Below are 19,106 nucleotides of genomic sequence, written 5' to 3'. Positions count from 1 at the left end.
GTCATTTGATGAAAAGAAGTTCTTCAGAGGGCACAGTTAGCACATGATTGACGAGCGTTCGAAAGCTCTTGAAGCCAAGTCAGGTCTTTTATCGGTTTTTCGAACTAGCTATTTTTTATCGATTTGGGTTGGATTCTCAAGGTTAAAATACCAAAACGATTTTCGCACGGTCATAAAATTGTCACTTTTCAAAACTATTGATTTTGATAGCTCAAAATCAATGGCTCATATGTTGTAATCAAAAAGGAATGTTCGATTAATACAGAAATAATGAAATCGTAACATTTCCATGTAGGTTTAATCGACCCAATTACTATCGAAAATACCCAAATGGAATGTTTTATTATAACACTCAAATTATTGTATTATGGATTGTCCAACCATGAAATGTGAAATAAATTAAAACCAATCGTGTTGGATGATTCTAGATTAGCATCTTTCATTGTTCATAATAGTTTTGACAGCCAACATAGAGTACATAATCGGAGAATTCAATAAAACTGTCATGCTTGAGCTCTTTGAATTTCTGTTAGGATGTCGTGAAACTTTGAACAAGTAATTGAATAAGAATTGCTTTAGTTGTGCTTTCGCATTTCTGGCAATCAATTAAGGACCTTTCACGGGAGCGTGCAATGCAAGACCATTTTTCTAAACTTTCGGACCTGTCATGTCATAGTAATACGAAATGTCATTTGGTATTTCTATTCCGTGCGATTAACCCTCCATCAATTGTTTGTGCATCACGGAAGTGTTCCGTTCTTCAGGGCTAACGACTGCCTTTCAGCATGTCTGTCACGATGTACCATTAAATATTCAAGAAGCAATCGTGCATCATATTCGACAACAAGAGTTCAATCAATATTACGTGAGAGCTGTCAGTGGCCAAATTGAAGACAGCCCACGGATTGATATTCTATTTCAAAAAGGCTGAAATTAACTATATGTTAGTTATGGCGTAGGGTAAACATTTGGCTTGTAATTTATTGTTCAAACATGTGGAAATGAAGTAATGGACGATACAACAACATGCCATGCCGTTCAAGTACCTGCCGACAGAAATGTGTACATGTGAAATTGGCACTTTTGAAATTTCGAACGGCTAGTTCGAAATGGAACGTGAATATTTCGATTCGTTCATTCGTTGTTTGGAGAGTTTCGATTACAGAAGTTACGCAAAAAGTAATTTGGTGAAACTGTATTTCAGAATGTTTTACGTAAATGTCTATTGTTCTATAACTACACTCTTGTTGACTCAATTCTCTTTCCTTCTAGGAGACTATGTCATACATCATACATGTAAAGGGTGTTTTTTTAGAGCTTAAGAACTTTAAATTGCAATAAAACAACGATGGATTATTCGATTGACATGAATTTCATTTATCCGCAAGACAATCTTGTGGCATTACATTTTAAATATGATTTCTGGCATATAACCGTCACCGCTGGCTCGGATGTAGTCCAATCTGGACGTCCAATTTTCGATGACTTTTTCCAACATTGGTGGCCGTATATCAGCAATAACGCGGCGAATGTTGTCTTCCAAGTGGTAAAGGGTTTATGACTTATCCGCATAGACCAATGACTTTACATAGCCCCACAGAAAGTAGTCTAGTGGTGTTAAATCACAAGATCTTGGAGGCCAATTCACAGGTCCAAAACGTGAAATAAGGCGATCACCAAACGTGTCTTTCAATAAATCGATTGTGGCACGAGCTGTGTGACATGTAGCGCCGTCTTGTTGGAACCACAGCTCCTGGACATCATGGTTGTTCAATTCAAGAATGAAAAAGTTAATAATCATGGCTCTATACCGATCACCATTGACTGTAAGGTTCTGGCCATCATCGTTTTTGAAGAAGTACGGACCAATGATTCCACCAGCCTATAAAGCGCACCAAACAGTCAGTTTTTCTGGATGTAACGGTGTTTCGACATACACTTGAGGATTAGCTTCCAAATGCGGCAGTTTTGTTTGTTGACGTAGCCATTCAACCAGAAGTGCGCTTCATCATTTAGCAAAAGTGCGCAATACGTATTCCGCCCAGAACCATTATTTTCGAAATGAAATTACACTATTTGCAAGCGTTGTTCAGGCGTGACTCTATTTATGATGAATTGCCAAACCAAACTGAGAACGAATCACTCGACAGCTGTTAAATTGGTCGCCATCTTGAACAGTTATGCCAACTTAAAGTTATATACCTCAAAAAAAAACACCCGTTACTGCAACGCTCTTCCAACTCTTCAATATTTTTTCTAAGGAAAGACACGTCTTAGCTTTCGTAATAGGCTTCAACCACTGCATACACTTCTTCATTACAGTCGAATTTCTTTCTCTAGATCATTCTTTGGTGGTCTGCAAAACGCTAGTAATCACTGGGGGCCAGATCTAGAGAATGAGCTTGTTGGTCAAGCAGTTAGAAGTGCAATTTGACCATGGTTTCCATCGAATTATGACGAGAAGAATTGTCTTGGTGAATGAGAATTTTTTATTCTGTATTTCGACGTTTTTTATTAATTTCTGCACTCAATTCATACAATAAAGTTATGTTATATTCACTGTTGATGGTTTTACCTTTGTCGAGATAGTCAGTGAACCGTCAGCTGATTTCTGAGATTTTGGTCGCTTTGAAAGGCTTTCACAACTGCTTTCTACTGAGTAGATTTTCTCTTCGACTTAGGAGCGTAGTGATGAATCCATATTTCATCCTTCTTTCTCTTTCAATAGGTTCTTCCGTCTCAGTCTGGAGCTTCTTGAGAGACTGAAGTCCAGCTTTTTGACCATCTCTTTGGTGGTCTACCCAAGGGTTTTCTAGTGAGCTTGTTGTCTCAAGCTATTTTCAGGAGTCTACTATCTTCCATTCTCGTCACGTGTGCGTTCCATTATCTCCGTTGTTGTCTCGCCCATCTTTCAATGTCCTGTGTGTTATATATTTACGTATTTCATCCACTGTCACATATTGATGGAAAAATTATCATGTTTATTGAACTTAAACAACTTCAAACAGCGTTCAGAATCGACCATGAGTTGTTGCTTTTGATCTACGGTCAGCAATTGCATCGACAAGTCTTCACACAAAATAGTGGATACACTGCCTTCTGATATCTCCAAAATTGCTATCGCTCAAAACGATTTCGTGGAATTTTTTTATGTCAACTGAATCAACTGCCATACCAGAGTTGATTTCAGCACCTTCGTTGGTTCTTCGACCACGTTTAAAGTCAACATATCACCTTTTTGCCTTTGTGGGCGATTAACCAGTGCCTGAAAAACACGTATTATCAACAAATGTAGCGTCGCTCAAGCTTCATTATCTCGATTCAGACTCAACTCTATGATTCGAAATTTAGACAGGCATCTTATGGAATTTGATACTAACGAGAAAAAAAGAGGATGACACTGGCCTTTCCCATCTGTGAGCTATAGGCTCAGGACTTATGGAGCCAGCAAAGCACTGGAAAACATCCACCAGATAACTATTGAAGCTCCTGAATTTGACATAAACATTTTAAATGGAGCTATCGTGAAAAAACCAATGGACTAACGATAATGTTGAATCACTCCATTCGATTTGGAGTAGTTTTCAGTAGAACTGTCGATACAAGTTGTCGAGTATTTTCCTATCGAGCTGTGTTTCTAAAATGTCAACCGTCCATTGGCTCCAGCCGCTCACAAAGCCCAGGAAGTGGAATTTTCCCCATTTCCTTTCGGCCGAACTCAAAATCGTGTCCATCCGAATAGGAGAATGATGAAGTTCGGTATATACAAAATGTTCCAGGCCTCTCCGGGCCCTTCACAATAATGTAGACTTAATCCGATTTCGTAAGGCCTCCGAGCTTTCCGCCAGAATGAACACCCATTAAAATTCCCATAATAATGCGGACTTCACACGCACACGTAGGTTTAGTTCGGCCTTTTTTATTGCCGAAAGAGTCCCGAATTACGAAAATACCGAATTTACGCCATGGAAATTGAATTAACGAGGTGTTTTTCATTAATAATTGGTGGGCCTACATGTTTCCGCATTGATTAAATTTCGGGGATTATAATTCGGCAGTTTTTGGGTCCTGGTGTCGAACAAAAGGGGAGGAGAGTTTCACGGCAGTTTGCATTTTAAGCTGATTGTTCAACAGTCGGACCGAAGATTCGTCCTGATTTGATTTTTTTGACAAATACAAATATTTTGCATGGTTAGACGCAGCAGAGCATGGAATTTAGTTACCTGGTATTCAAACGTATGGTGGTTTTATATAATATTGAAAAAGATGAGCTGTTTTCACTCATCTTTGAACATTTTATATATTGCTGAAATGAAATCAAAACGAATAAATAAGATATCTAATTATATACATGCGTGATGTACTGAGAATTTTCAGAAAATATTACATAACACAATATATAATGGCTTTAGTTATCTGTTCTTGTGTTGTATAAGTCCGATCGACTTCCACTGAATGACGTTAGAAAGATGAGGTTTTGAACTACAAAAACTTTTCTGAGTGTTTGCAAAAGGTTGATCCCAAGAAGAAGCTCGATGTATGGGTACCACAAGAGTTAACGCAAAAAAAAACCTCATGGGCCGAATTTTGGTCTGCGAATCGCTGCTGAATCTCAACAAAATCGACCTATTTTTGAAGCGGTTGGTGACTGCAATGAAAAGTGGATCAGTAACGACATCGTCAAGCGAAAACGAACGTGGTCAAAATAGGAAACAAAAGTTTCAACGATGACTTCAAGCATGATTTTCAAATAATTAAATTGTGATCGAGATCGAATGTGATTTCAGGAACTATACAGACTATATAGTTCCTGAAATCACATTCGATTTTGTCAAAAAATTCTTCGTCAAAAAGACGTTGGAATTTTTACCAGAGTTGTAGAAATGTTCAATAAGTTGTAATCTGTGAAATATTAATTCCTTGACGTTTTAATTGTGGTAACAATCGAAATTGTCTGGTATATCTTTTGGAAGATTAAGTCGATGTTGGTATTGTTTTTGGTTGCAATTCTTTTATTTTTGTATTCTTCTTCGCGTTTTTAACCTGCGATCACACCTGGACAACTGTGTGATATCGTTAAAAGTTCCACTATTGGATTACGTGGAGGAGGTTTTTCATTCAGATGATTTGCTAATTGTCTCAACTGTACCTATAGTACCGTGCTATAGTATATCCAAAGTCACTCGAACTAGTCCATAGAAACTCTAGGCCAGATTTCCCTTTGAAGTAGATACTGCGATTCGCTAAATACCGGGGCTAATTCAATAAATTCATTGGCCTCAAAAGATTTTCTGAAAACTTGAACAATCCTTGTATAATCGAAATATTCTGGCTTCCTCCAAGAGACTTTGGATATACTATACCAAGCATGATCCAGAGGAGGTCATAGGACATATCAAGATACTGATTATCTAGCAATAGCTTATAAATGGTCTAGAATGAAGGACGTCCTTTTACTTTCGTCCAGTTCATCGTCGAATAGGATTTTTTTACATGCAGTCCTATCGACCACTTCTTGTACTGTTCTTGACGGATTGTCAATGACAGCATCGTTTGGGGTGGTAATTTCAACACTTGTTAGGCAAAATTTGAAAAGTTGAAACATTGCTTTGAATATTGTCAGGAACAACCTCTTGAAATTTCATGACTTCATTCTGGAACACCCTGTATATAGTAGCACGTGTCTTCATACTGCAAGAATCACATCGTTTGTACTAAACTCACAAAACCGGCCTTCACAACAACCTGAAAAATCCTCGAATAAAATTTTCAATCTCATATTTCGATCATTCAGGTCAGTTGAGTTTAGGTTAGGTTATACTGGAACACCCTGTATATAGTGGCACGTGTCTCCATACTGCAAGAATCACTTCGTTTCTACTAAACTCTCGAAACCGGCCTACAAAACAACCTGAAAAGTCCTCGAGTAAAATTTTCAATCTCATATTTCGATCATTCAGGTTATCAAAATAGAATTCCCACAACGAGTATTTCAGCAAAGTGAATCGTGTGACCCTTACCCGAATCCGGCTGCCGAGAAAGGATGAGAAATATCTGGAGCATATCCCAGAGCACATTACGCCAAGCGAAATGTAGACATCGGATGTGGAATGAACCTGATTTGATTTTCGACGGGGTTCCTACGCTAGACAGGGAACGGCGGGGTGGGAGAAATGAAGATGAATACGCAACATTCACCCTCTCATCAATGTTGCCAACCTTTGAATTATACCAGTATGGCATTCCTAATGTATTTAGGGTCAGCATATCTAATTCTACCCTTTCATTGTGTTGTATTCTCTGATGTAACTGTGAGTTCGTATAAGATTTGAATGAGAAAAGGACCAGTTTCGGGGATTCTGCATGGGACGGCCCCGGGTCGTAGATTATTCGGTTTCGGAGGATTTGATGATGGAGTTATTGAACTTGGGGATTATATGAATATTATTGTAATAAACGCTATTTGATATGATGAAGAAGGCTTGTAGCCGATGATGGGGTCTGGTCGGTTTTCCTTCTGACGTTTCGCTTACTACTACGGTAAGCATCTTCAATAGTTTTTATGTCTTATAAAGTAACGATCTCTTCGATCTGAATGTCGGCTACATATTCGAATGCATCATCTGCTCTACTTCTGACAGGTTTGGTATATAACTGGTGTTTTTTTTCGAGGTATATAACTATAAGTTGGCATAACTGTTCAAGATGGCGACCGATTTAACAGCTGTCAAGTGACTTATTCTCAGTTTGGTTTGGCAATAGACAAACAACTGAACAACGCTTGCAGATAGTGCAATTTCATTTCGAAAATAATGGTTCTGTGCGGAATACGTATCGCGCACTACGTCCATTTTATTTTGTTTAGCGATGAAGCGCACTTCTGGTTGAATGGCTACGTCAACAAACAAAACTGCCTCATTTGGAGTGAAGCTAATCATCAAGTGTATGTCGAAACACCGTTACATCCAGAAAAACTGACTGTTTGGTGCGCTTTATGGGCTGGTGGAATCATTGGTCCGTACTTCTTCAAAATCGATGATGGCCAGAACGTTACAGTCAATGGTAATCGGTTAAGATCCATGATTACTAACTTTTTCATTCCTGAATTGAACAACCATGATGTCCAGGAGCTGTGGTTCCAACAAGACGGCGCAACATGTCACACAGCTCGTGCCACAATCGATTTATCGAAAGACACGTTTGGTGAACGCCTTATTTCACGTTTTGGACCTGTGAATTGGCCTCCAAGATCTTGTGATTTAACACCGCTAGACTACTTTCTGTGGGGCTAAGTAAAGTCATTGGTCTATGCGGATAAGCCACAAACCCTTGACCATTTGGAAGACAACATTTGCCGTGTTATTGCTGATATGCGGCCACAAATGTTGGAAAAAGTCATCGAAAATTGGACGTCCAGATTGGACTACGGCCGAGCCAGCCGTGGCGGTCATATGCCAGAAATCATATTCAAAATGTAATGCCACAAGATTATCTTGCGGATAAATAAAATTCATGTCAATCGAATAATCCATCGTTGTTTCATTGCAATTTAAAATTCTATAGCTCTAAAAAAACACGGTTCATGTAGGATCTATTGGTGATAACCAGACACTAGGAACTATTGACGTTTCTTCCCGTCTATTGATGTTATTCGAATGTATGAATGCCCAAGGCTTTCATAATCACTAAATTGGGGGTATTAGTGCTCAATAATTGGGATAATTTCTGTCTTCAAAAAGAAGATGTTGTGTCTATCGGTGCGAGCATTTTCGGCTACTACGGACTTATCTGGTTTAATGGGCAACATAGTTTGTACTCCAGGTGCTTGTTTTTGTAATCCTAATGTGAGCTAGCATAAAAACTAAAGTTTAAATACCACCTCCAGACACAGTCGATATTCAGATGAATACACTAGAATTTAGAGTTTAAATAGTTGTTAGTCGTTCTGGACCCCTTGTTTCCCAATTTCTGTCACAACAACGTCAACAGAAATTTGTTCGCTCATCAGAACCTAAATTGAGGTTTACTGAGAAAAAGCGTATTGATTTTATGCAGTGCATTATGGAGGAATTGTAATTTTAACATTGAATTATCGTTAATGTAGTTCAAAAGTTTATGAGAAGACGTTAACGAAGTTAGAAAAAACTAGTTCTTCGTCAATTTAAATAACTTTTCAATGGAATTTGAAGCAACTACCGCTATCATTATCTGTTTCATGGGCTCAATACTACCCAAAACTCCTTAATTCTTCCTCAACATGCAACGTTCACAAACAAGCTTTACAATCACTTTCCCCCGCCATCAAATTTTCCAATCTACACATTTCTGGTAATCCACTAATCCAATAAAAAGAAATTAAGGCGCTAGACCAGCGTACGACATAACATGCCCACTTTCGAAATGAGAGTAAGCAATTAAACCCTCATAAAAAAAAGAAACAGGCTAAAATCGAAACGACATCGAGGGTGGCGGATCACGTAAGGGTCCTAAATTACAGGGACGTCCATCAAAATACCGCCTGTACGTTTCCGTTTCTGAGTCCTGACACACATCGAGTATATGGCGGTCGTTTCTGTAACAAGCTTCTTTCAAAAGGGTTGATGGGTTCTACATGTCCGAGCGATACAAGGGGTGAAATGAAACTATTCGAATCGAATGAATGTTCACCCAGTATGTTGAATCATCAGTAATAGTTATTTATGGATAAAAGAATGAGGAAGAATGAAAAACACGGGAAGAACATATATTTTGAAGAGCCTATGAATTCATAGGAGAAAAAAAGAGTTATTTTCCACATCTTGAAAGTATATAATAGTCGTTTCAATTTTCTAGCATACATTTATTTTTTTATCATCTAACTATCAGAGAGTGATGAAACTTCCAAATTATGTTTATCTACCGGCGTGAACTTGGCAGCCACTTTTCAGCAGCCGAATTCATTCCAGCAGCCAAACGACCAGTGGCGTCGGTAGAATTTAAAACTAACGAATCGATCTGTTTTTGGGGTGCAACGCAAGAATTTGCTTTTTGAGTTTACTTGAACGACTTCAGTCAAGTTTTTATGACATTTCAATGCACAAAATAATATTATAGATGAACTTCAATTATGCTAATCAATGAAACGACGGGGTATATACAAGTATTTTCACGAATGAAATCTTGAAAAACGTTTAGCCAAATTGATATTTGGAATACTTACTCTTCAATAGAAACAGAATAACATATCCGAAGCCCATTGATTTGCAGGCCGTCTAAGGGGTAGTTTACACTTGTGAATTTTTCGAAATTTTCAAAAATGACCCTGTTAAAAATGTTTAGCCAAGTTCATATTTGGTATTCCTACTCTTGAATAGCTAAAGAATAACATATCCGAAGGATTTTGATTTGCAGGCCGTCTAAGGGGTAGTTTACATTTGTGAATTTTTGGAAATTTTCAAAAATGACCCTGTTAAAAATGTTTAGCCAAGTTCATATTTGGTATTCCTACTTTTGAATAGCTAAAGAATAACATATCCGAAGGATTTTGATTTGCAGGCCGTCTAAGGGGTAGTTCACACTTGTGAATTTTTCGAAATTTTCAAAAATGAATCTGTCAAAAATGTTTAGCCAAGTTCATGTTCAGTATTATTACTCTTAAATAGCTACAGAATAACATATCCAAAGGATTTTGATTTGCAGGCCGTCTAAGGTGTAGTTTACACTTGTGAATTTTTCGAAATTTTTGAGAATGACCCTGTCAAAAATGTTTAGCCAAATTGATATTTGGTATTAGTACTCTTAAATAGCTAAAGAATAACATATCCGAAGGATTTTGATTTGCAGGCCGTCTAAGGGGTAGTTTACACTTGTGAATTTTTGGGAATTTTCAAAAATGACCCTGTTAAAAATGTTTAGCCAAGTTCATATTTGGTATTCCTACTTTTGAATAGCTAAAGAACAACATATCCGAAGGATTTTGATTTGCAGGCCGTCTGAGGGGTAGTTCACACTTCTGAATTTTTGGAAATTTTCAAAAATGACCCTGTTAAAAATGTTTAGCCAAGTTCATATTTGGTATTCCTACTTTTGAATAGCTAAAGAATAACATATCCGAAGGATTTTGATTTGCAGGCCGTCTAAGGGGTAGTTTACACTTGTGAATTTTTCGAAATTTTTGAGAATGACCCTGTCAAAAAAGTTTAGCCAAGTTCATATTCAGTATTATTACTCTTAAACAGCTACAGAATAACATATCCAAAGGATTTTGATTTGCAGGCCGTCTAAGGGGTAGTTTACACTTGTGAATTTTTCAAAATTTTGAAGAATGACCCTGTCAAAATGTTTAGCCAAGTTCATATTTGGTATTCCTACTTTTGAATAGCTAAAGAATAACATATCCGAAGGATTTTGATTTGCAGGCCGTCTAAGGGGTAGTTTACACTTGTGAATTTTTGGAAATTTTCAAAAATGACCCTGTTAAAAATGTTTAGCCAAGTTCATATTTGGTATTCCTACTTTTGAATAGCTAAAGAATAACATATCCGAAGGATTTTGATTTGCAGGCCGTCTAAGGGGTAGTTTACACTTGTGAATTTTTGGAAATTTTCAAAAATGACCCTGTTAAAAATGTTTAGCCAAGTTCATATTTGGTATTCCTACTTTTGAATAGCTAAAGAATAACATATCCGAAGCCCATTGATTTGCAGGCCGTCTAAGGGGTAGTTCACACTTGTGAATTTTTCGAAATTTTCAAAAATGAATCTGTCAAAAATGTTTAGCCAAGTTCATGTTCAGTATTATTACTCTTAAATAGCTACAGAATAACATATCCAAAGGATTTTGATTTGCAGGCCGTCTAAGGTGTAGTTTACACTTGTGAATTTTTCGAAATTTTTGAGAATGACCCTGTCAAAAATGTTTAGCCAAATTGATATTTGGTATTAGTACTCTTAAATAGCTAAAGAATAACATATCCGAAGGATTTTGATTTGCAGGCCGTCTAAGGGGTAGTTTACACTTGTGAATTTTTGGAAATTTTCAAAAATGACCCTGTTAAAAATGTTTAGCCAAGTTCATATTTGGTATTCCTACTTTTGAATAGCTAAAGAACAACATATCCGAAGGATTTTGATTTGCAGGCCGTCTGAGGGGTAGTTCACACTTCTGAATTTTTGGAAATTTTCAAAAATGACCCTGTTAAAAATGTTTAGCCAAGTTCATATTTGGTATTCCTACTTTTGAATAGCTAAAGAATAACATATCCGAAGGATTTTGATTTGCAGGCCGTCTAAGGGGTAGTTTACACTTGTGAATTTTTCGAAATTTTTGAGAATGACCCTGTCAAAAAAGTTTAGCCAAGTTCATATTCAGTATTATTACTCTTAAACAGCTACAGAATAACATATCCAAAGGATTTTGATTTGCAGGCCGTCTAAGGGGTAGTTTACACTTGTGAATTTTTCAAAATTTTGAAGAATGACCCTGTCAAAATGTTTAGCCAAGTTCATATTTGGTATTCCTACTTTTGAATAGCTAAAGAATAACATATCCGAAGGATTTTGATTTGCAGGCCGTCTAAGGGGTAGTTTACACTTGTGAATTTTTGGAAATTTTCAAAAATGACCCTGTTAAAAATGTTTAGCCAAGTTCATATTTGGTATTCCTACTTTTGAATAGCTAAAGAATAACATATCCGAAGGATTTTGATTTGCAGGCCGTCTAAGGGGTAGTTTACACTTGTGAATTTTTGGAAATTTTCAAAAATGACCCTGTTAAAAATGTTTAGCCAAGTTCATATTTGGTATTCCTACTTTTGAATAGCTAAAGAATAACATATCCGAAGCCCATTGATTTGCAGGCCGTCTAAGGGGTAGTTTACACTTGTGAATTTTTCGAAATTTTTGAGAATGACCCTGTCAAAAATGTTTAGCCAAGTTCATATTCAGTATTATTACTCTTAAAGAGCTACAGAATAACATATCCAAAGGATTTTGATTTGCAGGCCGTCTAAGGGGTAGTTTACACTTGTGAATTTTTCAAAATTTTGAAGAATGACCCTGTCAAAATGTTTAGCCAAGTTAATATTTAGTATTATTACTCTTAAATAGCTACAGAATAACATATCCAAAGCAAATTGATTTGCAGGCCGTCTAAGGGGTAGTTTACACTTGTGAATTTTTGGAAATTTTCAAAAATGACCCTGTTAAAAATGTTTAGCCAAGTTCATATTCGGTATTCCTACTTTTGAATAGCTAAAGAATAACATATCCGAAGGATTTTGATTTTCAGGCCGTCTAAGGGGTAGTTTACACTTGTGAATTTTTCGAAATTTTTGAGAATGACCCTGTCAAAAAAGTTTAGCCAAGTTCATATTCAGTATTATTACTCTTAAACAGCTACAGAATAACATATCCAAAGGATTTTGATTTGCAGGCCGTCTAAGGGGTAGTTTACACTTGTGAATTTTTCAAAATTTTGAAGAATGACCCTGTCAAAATGTTTAGCCAAGTTAATATTTAGTATTATTACTCTTAAATAGCTACAGAATAACATATCCAAAGCAAATTGATTTGCAGGCCGTCTAAGGGGTAGTTTACACTTGTGAATTTTTGGAAATTTTCAAAAATGACCCTGTTAAAAATGTTTAGCCAAGTTCATATTCGATATTCCTACTTTTGAATAGCTAAAGAATAACATATCCAAAGGATTTTGATTTGCAGGCCGTCTAAGGTGTAGTTTACACTTGTGAATTTTTCGAAATTTTTGAGAATGACCCTGTCCAAAATGTTTAGCCAAGTTGATATTTGGTATTAGTACTCTTAAATAGCTAAAGAATAACATATCCGAAGGATTTTGATTTGCAGGCCGTCTAAGGGGTAGTTTACACTCGTGAATTTTTGGAAATTTTCAAAAACCACCCTGTTAAAAATGTTTAGCCAAGTTCATATTTAGTATTAGTACTCTCAAAAAGCTACAGAATAACATATCCAAAGCACATTGATTTACGGAAAAACTAGATCGTTTTTAATCGAGAGGACTGAGCTCAAGAAGGCATATGAAAAATATATTCGGTTCGACTATCAATTCAACTTCCTTATCATTGGTTCAAATCTCCATATTTAATATAGTCTGCAGAGATCACAAATCCCGTTCTTCATTTTTTCATTCACGGTACATCCACGTGCTATTTCATTCGTTGTCAAAATGCATTTTTGATGACACGATCGTATACACAACCTGCAAATGAAATAATCTTCGCGTCTTGGGTGTGCACAAAAAATGCAAATGAAATTGACTGGTTCACTCCTTCTCAGTATAAACCAATTCAGAGATTTCCTACATACATCTATACTAACCGGTCCAAGAAGATGTTCATTTCTGACTAATTTTTTGAAAATTTTGAAAAATTCACAAGTGTGAACTACCCCTTAGACCGCCTGCAAATCAATGTGCTTCAGATATGTTATTCTGTAGCTATTTACGAGTAAGAATACCAAATATGAACTTGGCTAAACATTTTTAACAGGGTCATTTTTGAAAATTTCGAAAAATTCACAAGTGTAAACTACACCTTAGACGGCCTGCAAATCAAAATCCTTTGGATATGTTATTCTGTAACTATTTAAGAGTAATAATACTGAATATGAACTTGGCTAAACATTTTTGACAGATTCATTTTTGAAAATTTCGAAAAATTCACAAGTGTGAACTACCCCTTAGACGGCCTGCAAATCAAAATCCTTTGGATATGTTATTCTTTAGCTATTCAAAAGTAGGAATACCAAATATGAACTTGGCTAAACATTTTTAACAGGGTCATTTTTGAAAATTTCCAAAAATTCACAAGTGTAAACTACCCCTTAGACGGCCTGCAAATCAAAATCCTTCGGATATGTTATTCTTTAGCTATTTAAGAGTAATAATACTGAATATGAACTTGGCTAAACATTTTTGACAGATTCATTTTTGAAAATTTCGAAAAATTCACAAGTGTGAACTACCCCTTAGACGGCCTGCAAATCAAAATCCTTTGGATATGTTATTCTTTAGCTATTCAAAAGTAGGAATACCAAATATGAACTTGGCTAAACATTTTTGACAGGGTCATTCTCAAAAATTTCGAAAAATTCACAAGTGTAAACTACACCTTAGACGGCCTGCAAATCAAAATCCTTTGGATATGTTATTCTGTAACTATTTAAGAGTAATAATACTGAATATGAACTTGGCTAAACATTTTTGACAGATTCATTTTTGAAAATTTCGAAAAATTCACAAGTGTGAACTACCCCTTAGACGGCCTGCAAATCAAAATCCTTTGGATATGTTATTCTTTAGCTATTCAAAAGTAGGAATACCAAATATGAACTTGGCTAAACATTTTTAACAGGGTCATTTTTGAAAATTTCCAAAAATTCACAAGTGTGAACTACTCGTTAGAAGGCCTGCAAATCAAAATCCTTCGGATATGTTATTCTTTAGCTATTCAAAAGTAGGAATACCAAATATGAACTTGGCTAAACATTTTTAACAGGGTCATTTTTGAAAATTTCCAAAAATTCACAAGTGTAAACTACCCCTTAGACGGCCTGCAAATCAAAATCCTTCGGATATGTTATTCTTTAGCTATTTAAGAGTACTAATACCAAATATCAATTTGGCTAAACATTTTTGACAGGGTCATTCTCAAAAATTTCGAAAAATTCACAAGTGTAAACTACACCTTAGACGGCCTGCAAATCAAAATCCGTTGGATATGTTATTCTGTAGCTATTTAAGAGTAATAATACTGAACATGAACTTGGCTAAACATTTTTGACAGATTCATTTTTGAAAATTTCGAAAAATTCACAAGTGTGAACTACCCCTTAGACGGCCTGCAAATCAAAATCCTTCGGATATGTTATTCTTTAGCTATTCAAAAGTAGGAATACCAAATATGAACTTGGCTAAACATTTTTAACAGGGTCATTTTTGAAAATTTCCAAAAATTCACAAATGTAAACTACCCCTTAGACGGCCTGCAAATCAAAATCCTTCGGATATGTTATTCTTTAGCTATTCAAGAGTAGGAATACCAAATATGAACTTGGCTAAACATTTTTAACAGGGTCATTTTTGAAAATTTCGAAAAATTCACAAGTGTAAACTACCCCTTAGACGGCCTGCAAATCAATGGGCTTCGGATATGTTATTCTGTTTCTATTGAAGAGTAAGTATTCCAAATATCAATTTGGCTAAACGTTTTTCAAGATTTCATTCGTGAAAATACTTGTATATACCCCGTCGTTTCATTGATTAGCAATTCAAGTTCATCTATAATATTATTTTGTGCATTGAAATGTCATAAAAACTTGACTGAAGTCGTTCAAGTAAACTCAAAAAGCAAATTCTTGCGTTGCACCCCAAAAACAGATCGATTCGTTAGTTTTAAATTCTACCGACGCCACTGGTCGTTTGGCTGCTGGAATGAATTCGGCTGCTGAAAAGTGGCTGCCAAGTTCACGCCGGTTGTTTATCTAATGTGACGTGGCCAAACCAATATCAGATAGGGTTCAAACTCGAGCAGCCTCCAATAGATGGCGCCAACAGCCTGATTTTCAGATGTAGCTGCTCGAGTTCGCATTGTATTATCATACAAAATTTTTTTTATCGTAGGAATCCCTAGATAATTGAAAGTAGAATCTAGGTGTTCGAAAAGAAATTGAGTGAATTGATTTTGAATGCTCAAATTGGACTATTGCCATTTCTGGCTAGAAAAAAAATGATGATTGCCCAAAATTTCGTGATTCGTGAAGGGTATGAAAGATAGAACTGTGAGAATGAAGTTTTCGATTTCAATAACTGTTTCAGCTCAAGAATAGCTGAATAATTTGAGTGGCTGTCACAAATTTAATGAAAGTTTCGAGATGTTGCCTCTTACGATTTAAAAAAATATCGGCTATAAAGATTCAATTTTCATTATGAATATTCAAGTCATGGAATTTATGGAGTTCATGGAATCAAAATTATACCAACTCTTTGAGTTTAATTGATCACGTCTCAATCAACATGAGGAGTGATAAAATATACATCATTTAGAGCTTTCATGGATAACGTTACCAATCCACATAAAATTATATAAATAAATCAGTTGCTAGACAGAATATAACTTTTCAAACCCAGACAAAAACTAACTAAGATTCGAAATGGTTGGTTTACCAGCCAAGTATACAACAATGGAACAGGAGTTAGCGTTTGAAATATTAAAAGAAATTTAAGTTTTTGGAATCTTTTTGAACTCAAAATACTACAATTTCGGAGATAAGTTAGACTAAATAATTGAAAGTTGTTTCTTTGAATGATGGAATCAAATTTATTGAATATAACACCGAAGAGAGAAGTGATAGTTCAAAGTAACATTCAAGTATTCTAAGTATATCAGAAGAAAATACAGAGAAATTTGATGAATTTTCCTTTCTAGTTTTCGAATTCGATCTCAAAACTGTTTGTAAAATAACTTGTTGTGCAGAACATCTTTAGTTCTGGTTCCAAACTAAAAAATTCTGGGAAAATTGAAACTTTTTCTGTAGGTTCGCAACGAAAAACTACATTCATCTGAACCTCAGTTGATAGAAAAGAGTCAGAAAATTCTTTGAGGTGATAGCGACGATAGCGTTTGAAATGTTTGAAGAAGTTGAAGTTTTTGGAATCTCTTCGAACTATCTCCAGAGAGAAGTGAGGGTTCAAAGTAACGTTAAAATATTCTTAGTATATCCGAAAAAAATTCATCGAAATTTACTGAACTTTCCATTCTACTCTTCGAATTCGATTTCGAAACGTCTTGTCAAATAAGTTTTTGTGCAGAACATCGTTAGATCTGGGAAAATTGAACCTTAACCTTTAAGTTCGCAACGAAAAACTACATTCATCTGAAATCCATCAACAGGCCGAATATCCACCACTAAAAAAAATTCAAATAAACGCCATAACCCACGTCACCATCAACATAGAGAGTAAAAAGTAAAAACGTCCCAGTCGGGCCTGATCTCCCCTCGTCTGGCTACCGGCGATAAGAGGGGAAGAGGGGGTTGAAACAATAGGGTCCATAGAACGGCCGCCGAATACCAATCAAGCACAATCTTCAAAAAAAATTTCACAGGAATACTTACAAAATTGGGCAAGTCGAAAGGATTCGACCTGACCACCTCTAGGACCTGCACCATATGGACTGCCGTTACACGTAACAACGACCGGCGAAAAAACAAAAACCTCTCGTCTGCGAGACACACACCGGCGAACGTCACTACTAGAGTGGAATCGGTAGATGGCAACAACGCAACAGCCCTCGCGCCCTGACGTACGCACCCTTCGAGCGAGCCGAGCGATCTGACAAGCCGAGGTGAGCGGCGTGAAGGGCTGCAGCGACGCAGCCAATGGCACGCGTCTACGGCACGCACTTCTTATGGCCATTACGCTTTGCATCGATCGGGTAGGTGCAATGAGATGTGCAGTTTAGACGGGCCTCTCTGTTCGACGACCTGAAGATTCTCGTCACCTGAACCGATCATCGGGTTTTCCAAATGGCCCGTGTGTACGCCGTTTTCAGATGTGCATGTGCTGCGCCAAGTTTTCACACGTGATTAGATGCGGTGCCGTGTTGGTCCCTTCGATGAGGATGCGTTTATGACGTAATATAAATTTGCTACGGACTAAATGGGAAGGTTTGTGAGATTTACGTGGGCCAAATAATGTTATTCGTTAAATATTTCAGTGATACGTCATTTATGACAGGTAATTCTTATTGTGGAGGATGGGAGAATGTGGTGATACCTAAACTGGAACTTTATAAACTTGAGAGTGAAAGGAAAATTGATGGCACATTGCGTTTATCATTTTCTGAGAAACTTATAATGCAGTGAACTGTATTCTTTCAACTTGTATTGTTATATGCCAAAATTGAAATTTTGGCAATGCCGACAATGATCATTTTCTCCGTCCCTGTTTGTGCTATGATGTCAAGGGTTTTCCAATAGGCATTTTATCAATCTGGAACAGAATGGACAGCTTGGAAACCACCATGTAATTTATAAATTAGACAACTGTTCACGAAGTGGTCAATGGTTTCTTCTACCAAGGCTTTCAATAGAATGCCATTCAAAGAGCATACTATTGCAACACCTATGAAGTCGATTTAATGTACACCAAACTTCCTAGAAAGATTAAAACCTGGAAGTCTCTTTGAAGAATCAACGATTAGACTTTTGGTGAAGACATTACAAGAACTCCATTCCGAATGCCAAATTTCCTTGTCACTTTCATTAGATTGAAGGAAGGTGTCAATCCATAAAGGCTTACGTGACTTCAATCTGGCAGTTCAAGTATCTGGTGAGGTACAGTGGAATTATAAGTTCGGGTAGAAATGAAATTTATCCCAAGATTTCTTGACTGCAACCTGTTTACGAATATGAAGCGGCAGTATATGTTCTAGCACCAATATGAAGGTTGGATCCAATAGTTAAACTGATAATTCTCATGGAAACGTTAAGCTGTGCATCAATTTTATAAACATGCGCTAAGCAACAATATTCAACAGCAGAAAACATCAAGGCCAAAGCTGGTGTACGAGGATTTTTGGCATCAGCATCCCATAAAGAACCAGCTTATTGATGAAGTACATTATTTATGCCTCGACTTCAATTTCATAACCAAAATTTCCAAGTGGACCTCGGAATTCAAAGATAAATCCTGTTAACTCCAAGATATTTGGGAGTGTAATTATAGCTCAGTACTTAGAGCTGATACTCCTGCATCGTGTGAAAAAATTCAGACTTCAAACTTCAAAATTTGTCTACAATACGACGAATAGTGAGTGAATTCTTAATAAATTTCTCTCAGTATTCACTAATTAGCACTGATTTTGATCAAACAAACTCGAAACGTTTATGAAGGTTGTATCTTGCCATGATTAATTTGATAATTTCGACACCATCAAGGGTAGTGATTAGAATTGAAGTATCTAAACTAGTGTCTGTCTACGTTTGCTTTTTAGGGCATATTATTTGGATGAAGCGTTTGGAAAAATTGAAAGAAAAGTCAAATATCCATATGCAAACATTTTCGTCTTCGCCAGATGATAGAATATACAG

The 19,106-nt window shown here is 36.4% G+C and overlaps 1 protein-coding gene across 21 annotated transcripts in view; it reads right to left on the bottom strand.

Annotated features, from left to right (window-relative positions):
* LOC123674454 (CUGBP Elav-like family member 4) overlaps positions 1-19,106 on the bottom strand; it is a 645,081-nt gene that overhangs the window by 98,640 nt on the left and 527,335 nt on the right. The window contains exon 1 of one of the 21 annotated variants that reach the window (XM_045609311.1): positions 17,130-17,345. The exons of 19 other annotated variants lie outside the window; for them this stretch is intronic. In XM_045609311.1, the coding sequence (XP_045465267.1) occupies positions 17,130-17,183 (54 nt within the window). In that variant the 5' untranslated portion in view covers positions 17,184-17,345. Of the gene's footprint in view, positions 1-17,129; positions 17,346-19,106 lie in introns of those variants that run through there. One more of the 21 variants, XM_045609321.1, reaches the window with a different exon arrangement.

The sequence above is a fragment of the Harmonia axyridis genome, chromosome 3 (assembly GCF_914767665.1).
Source record: "Harmonia axyridis chromosome 3, icHarAxyr1.1, whole genome shotgun sequence".
NCBI lineage: Eukaryota > Metazoa > Arthropoda > Insecta > Coleoptera > Coccinellidae > Harmonia > Harmonia axyridis.
Note: the sequence above shows the minus strand (reverse complement) of the source record. Positions and strands in the feature narration are given on the sequence as shown.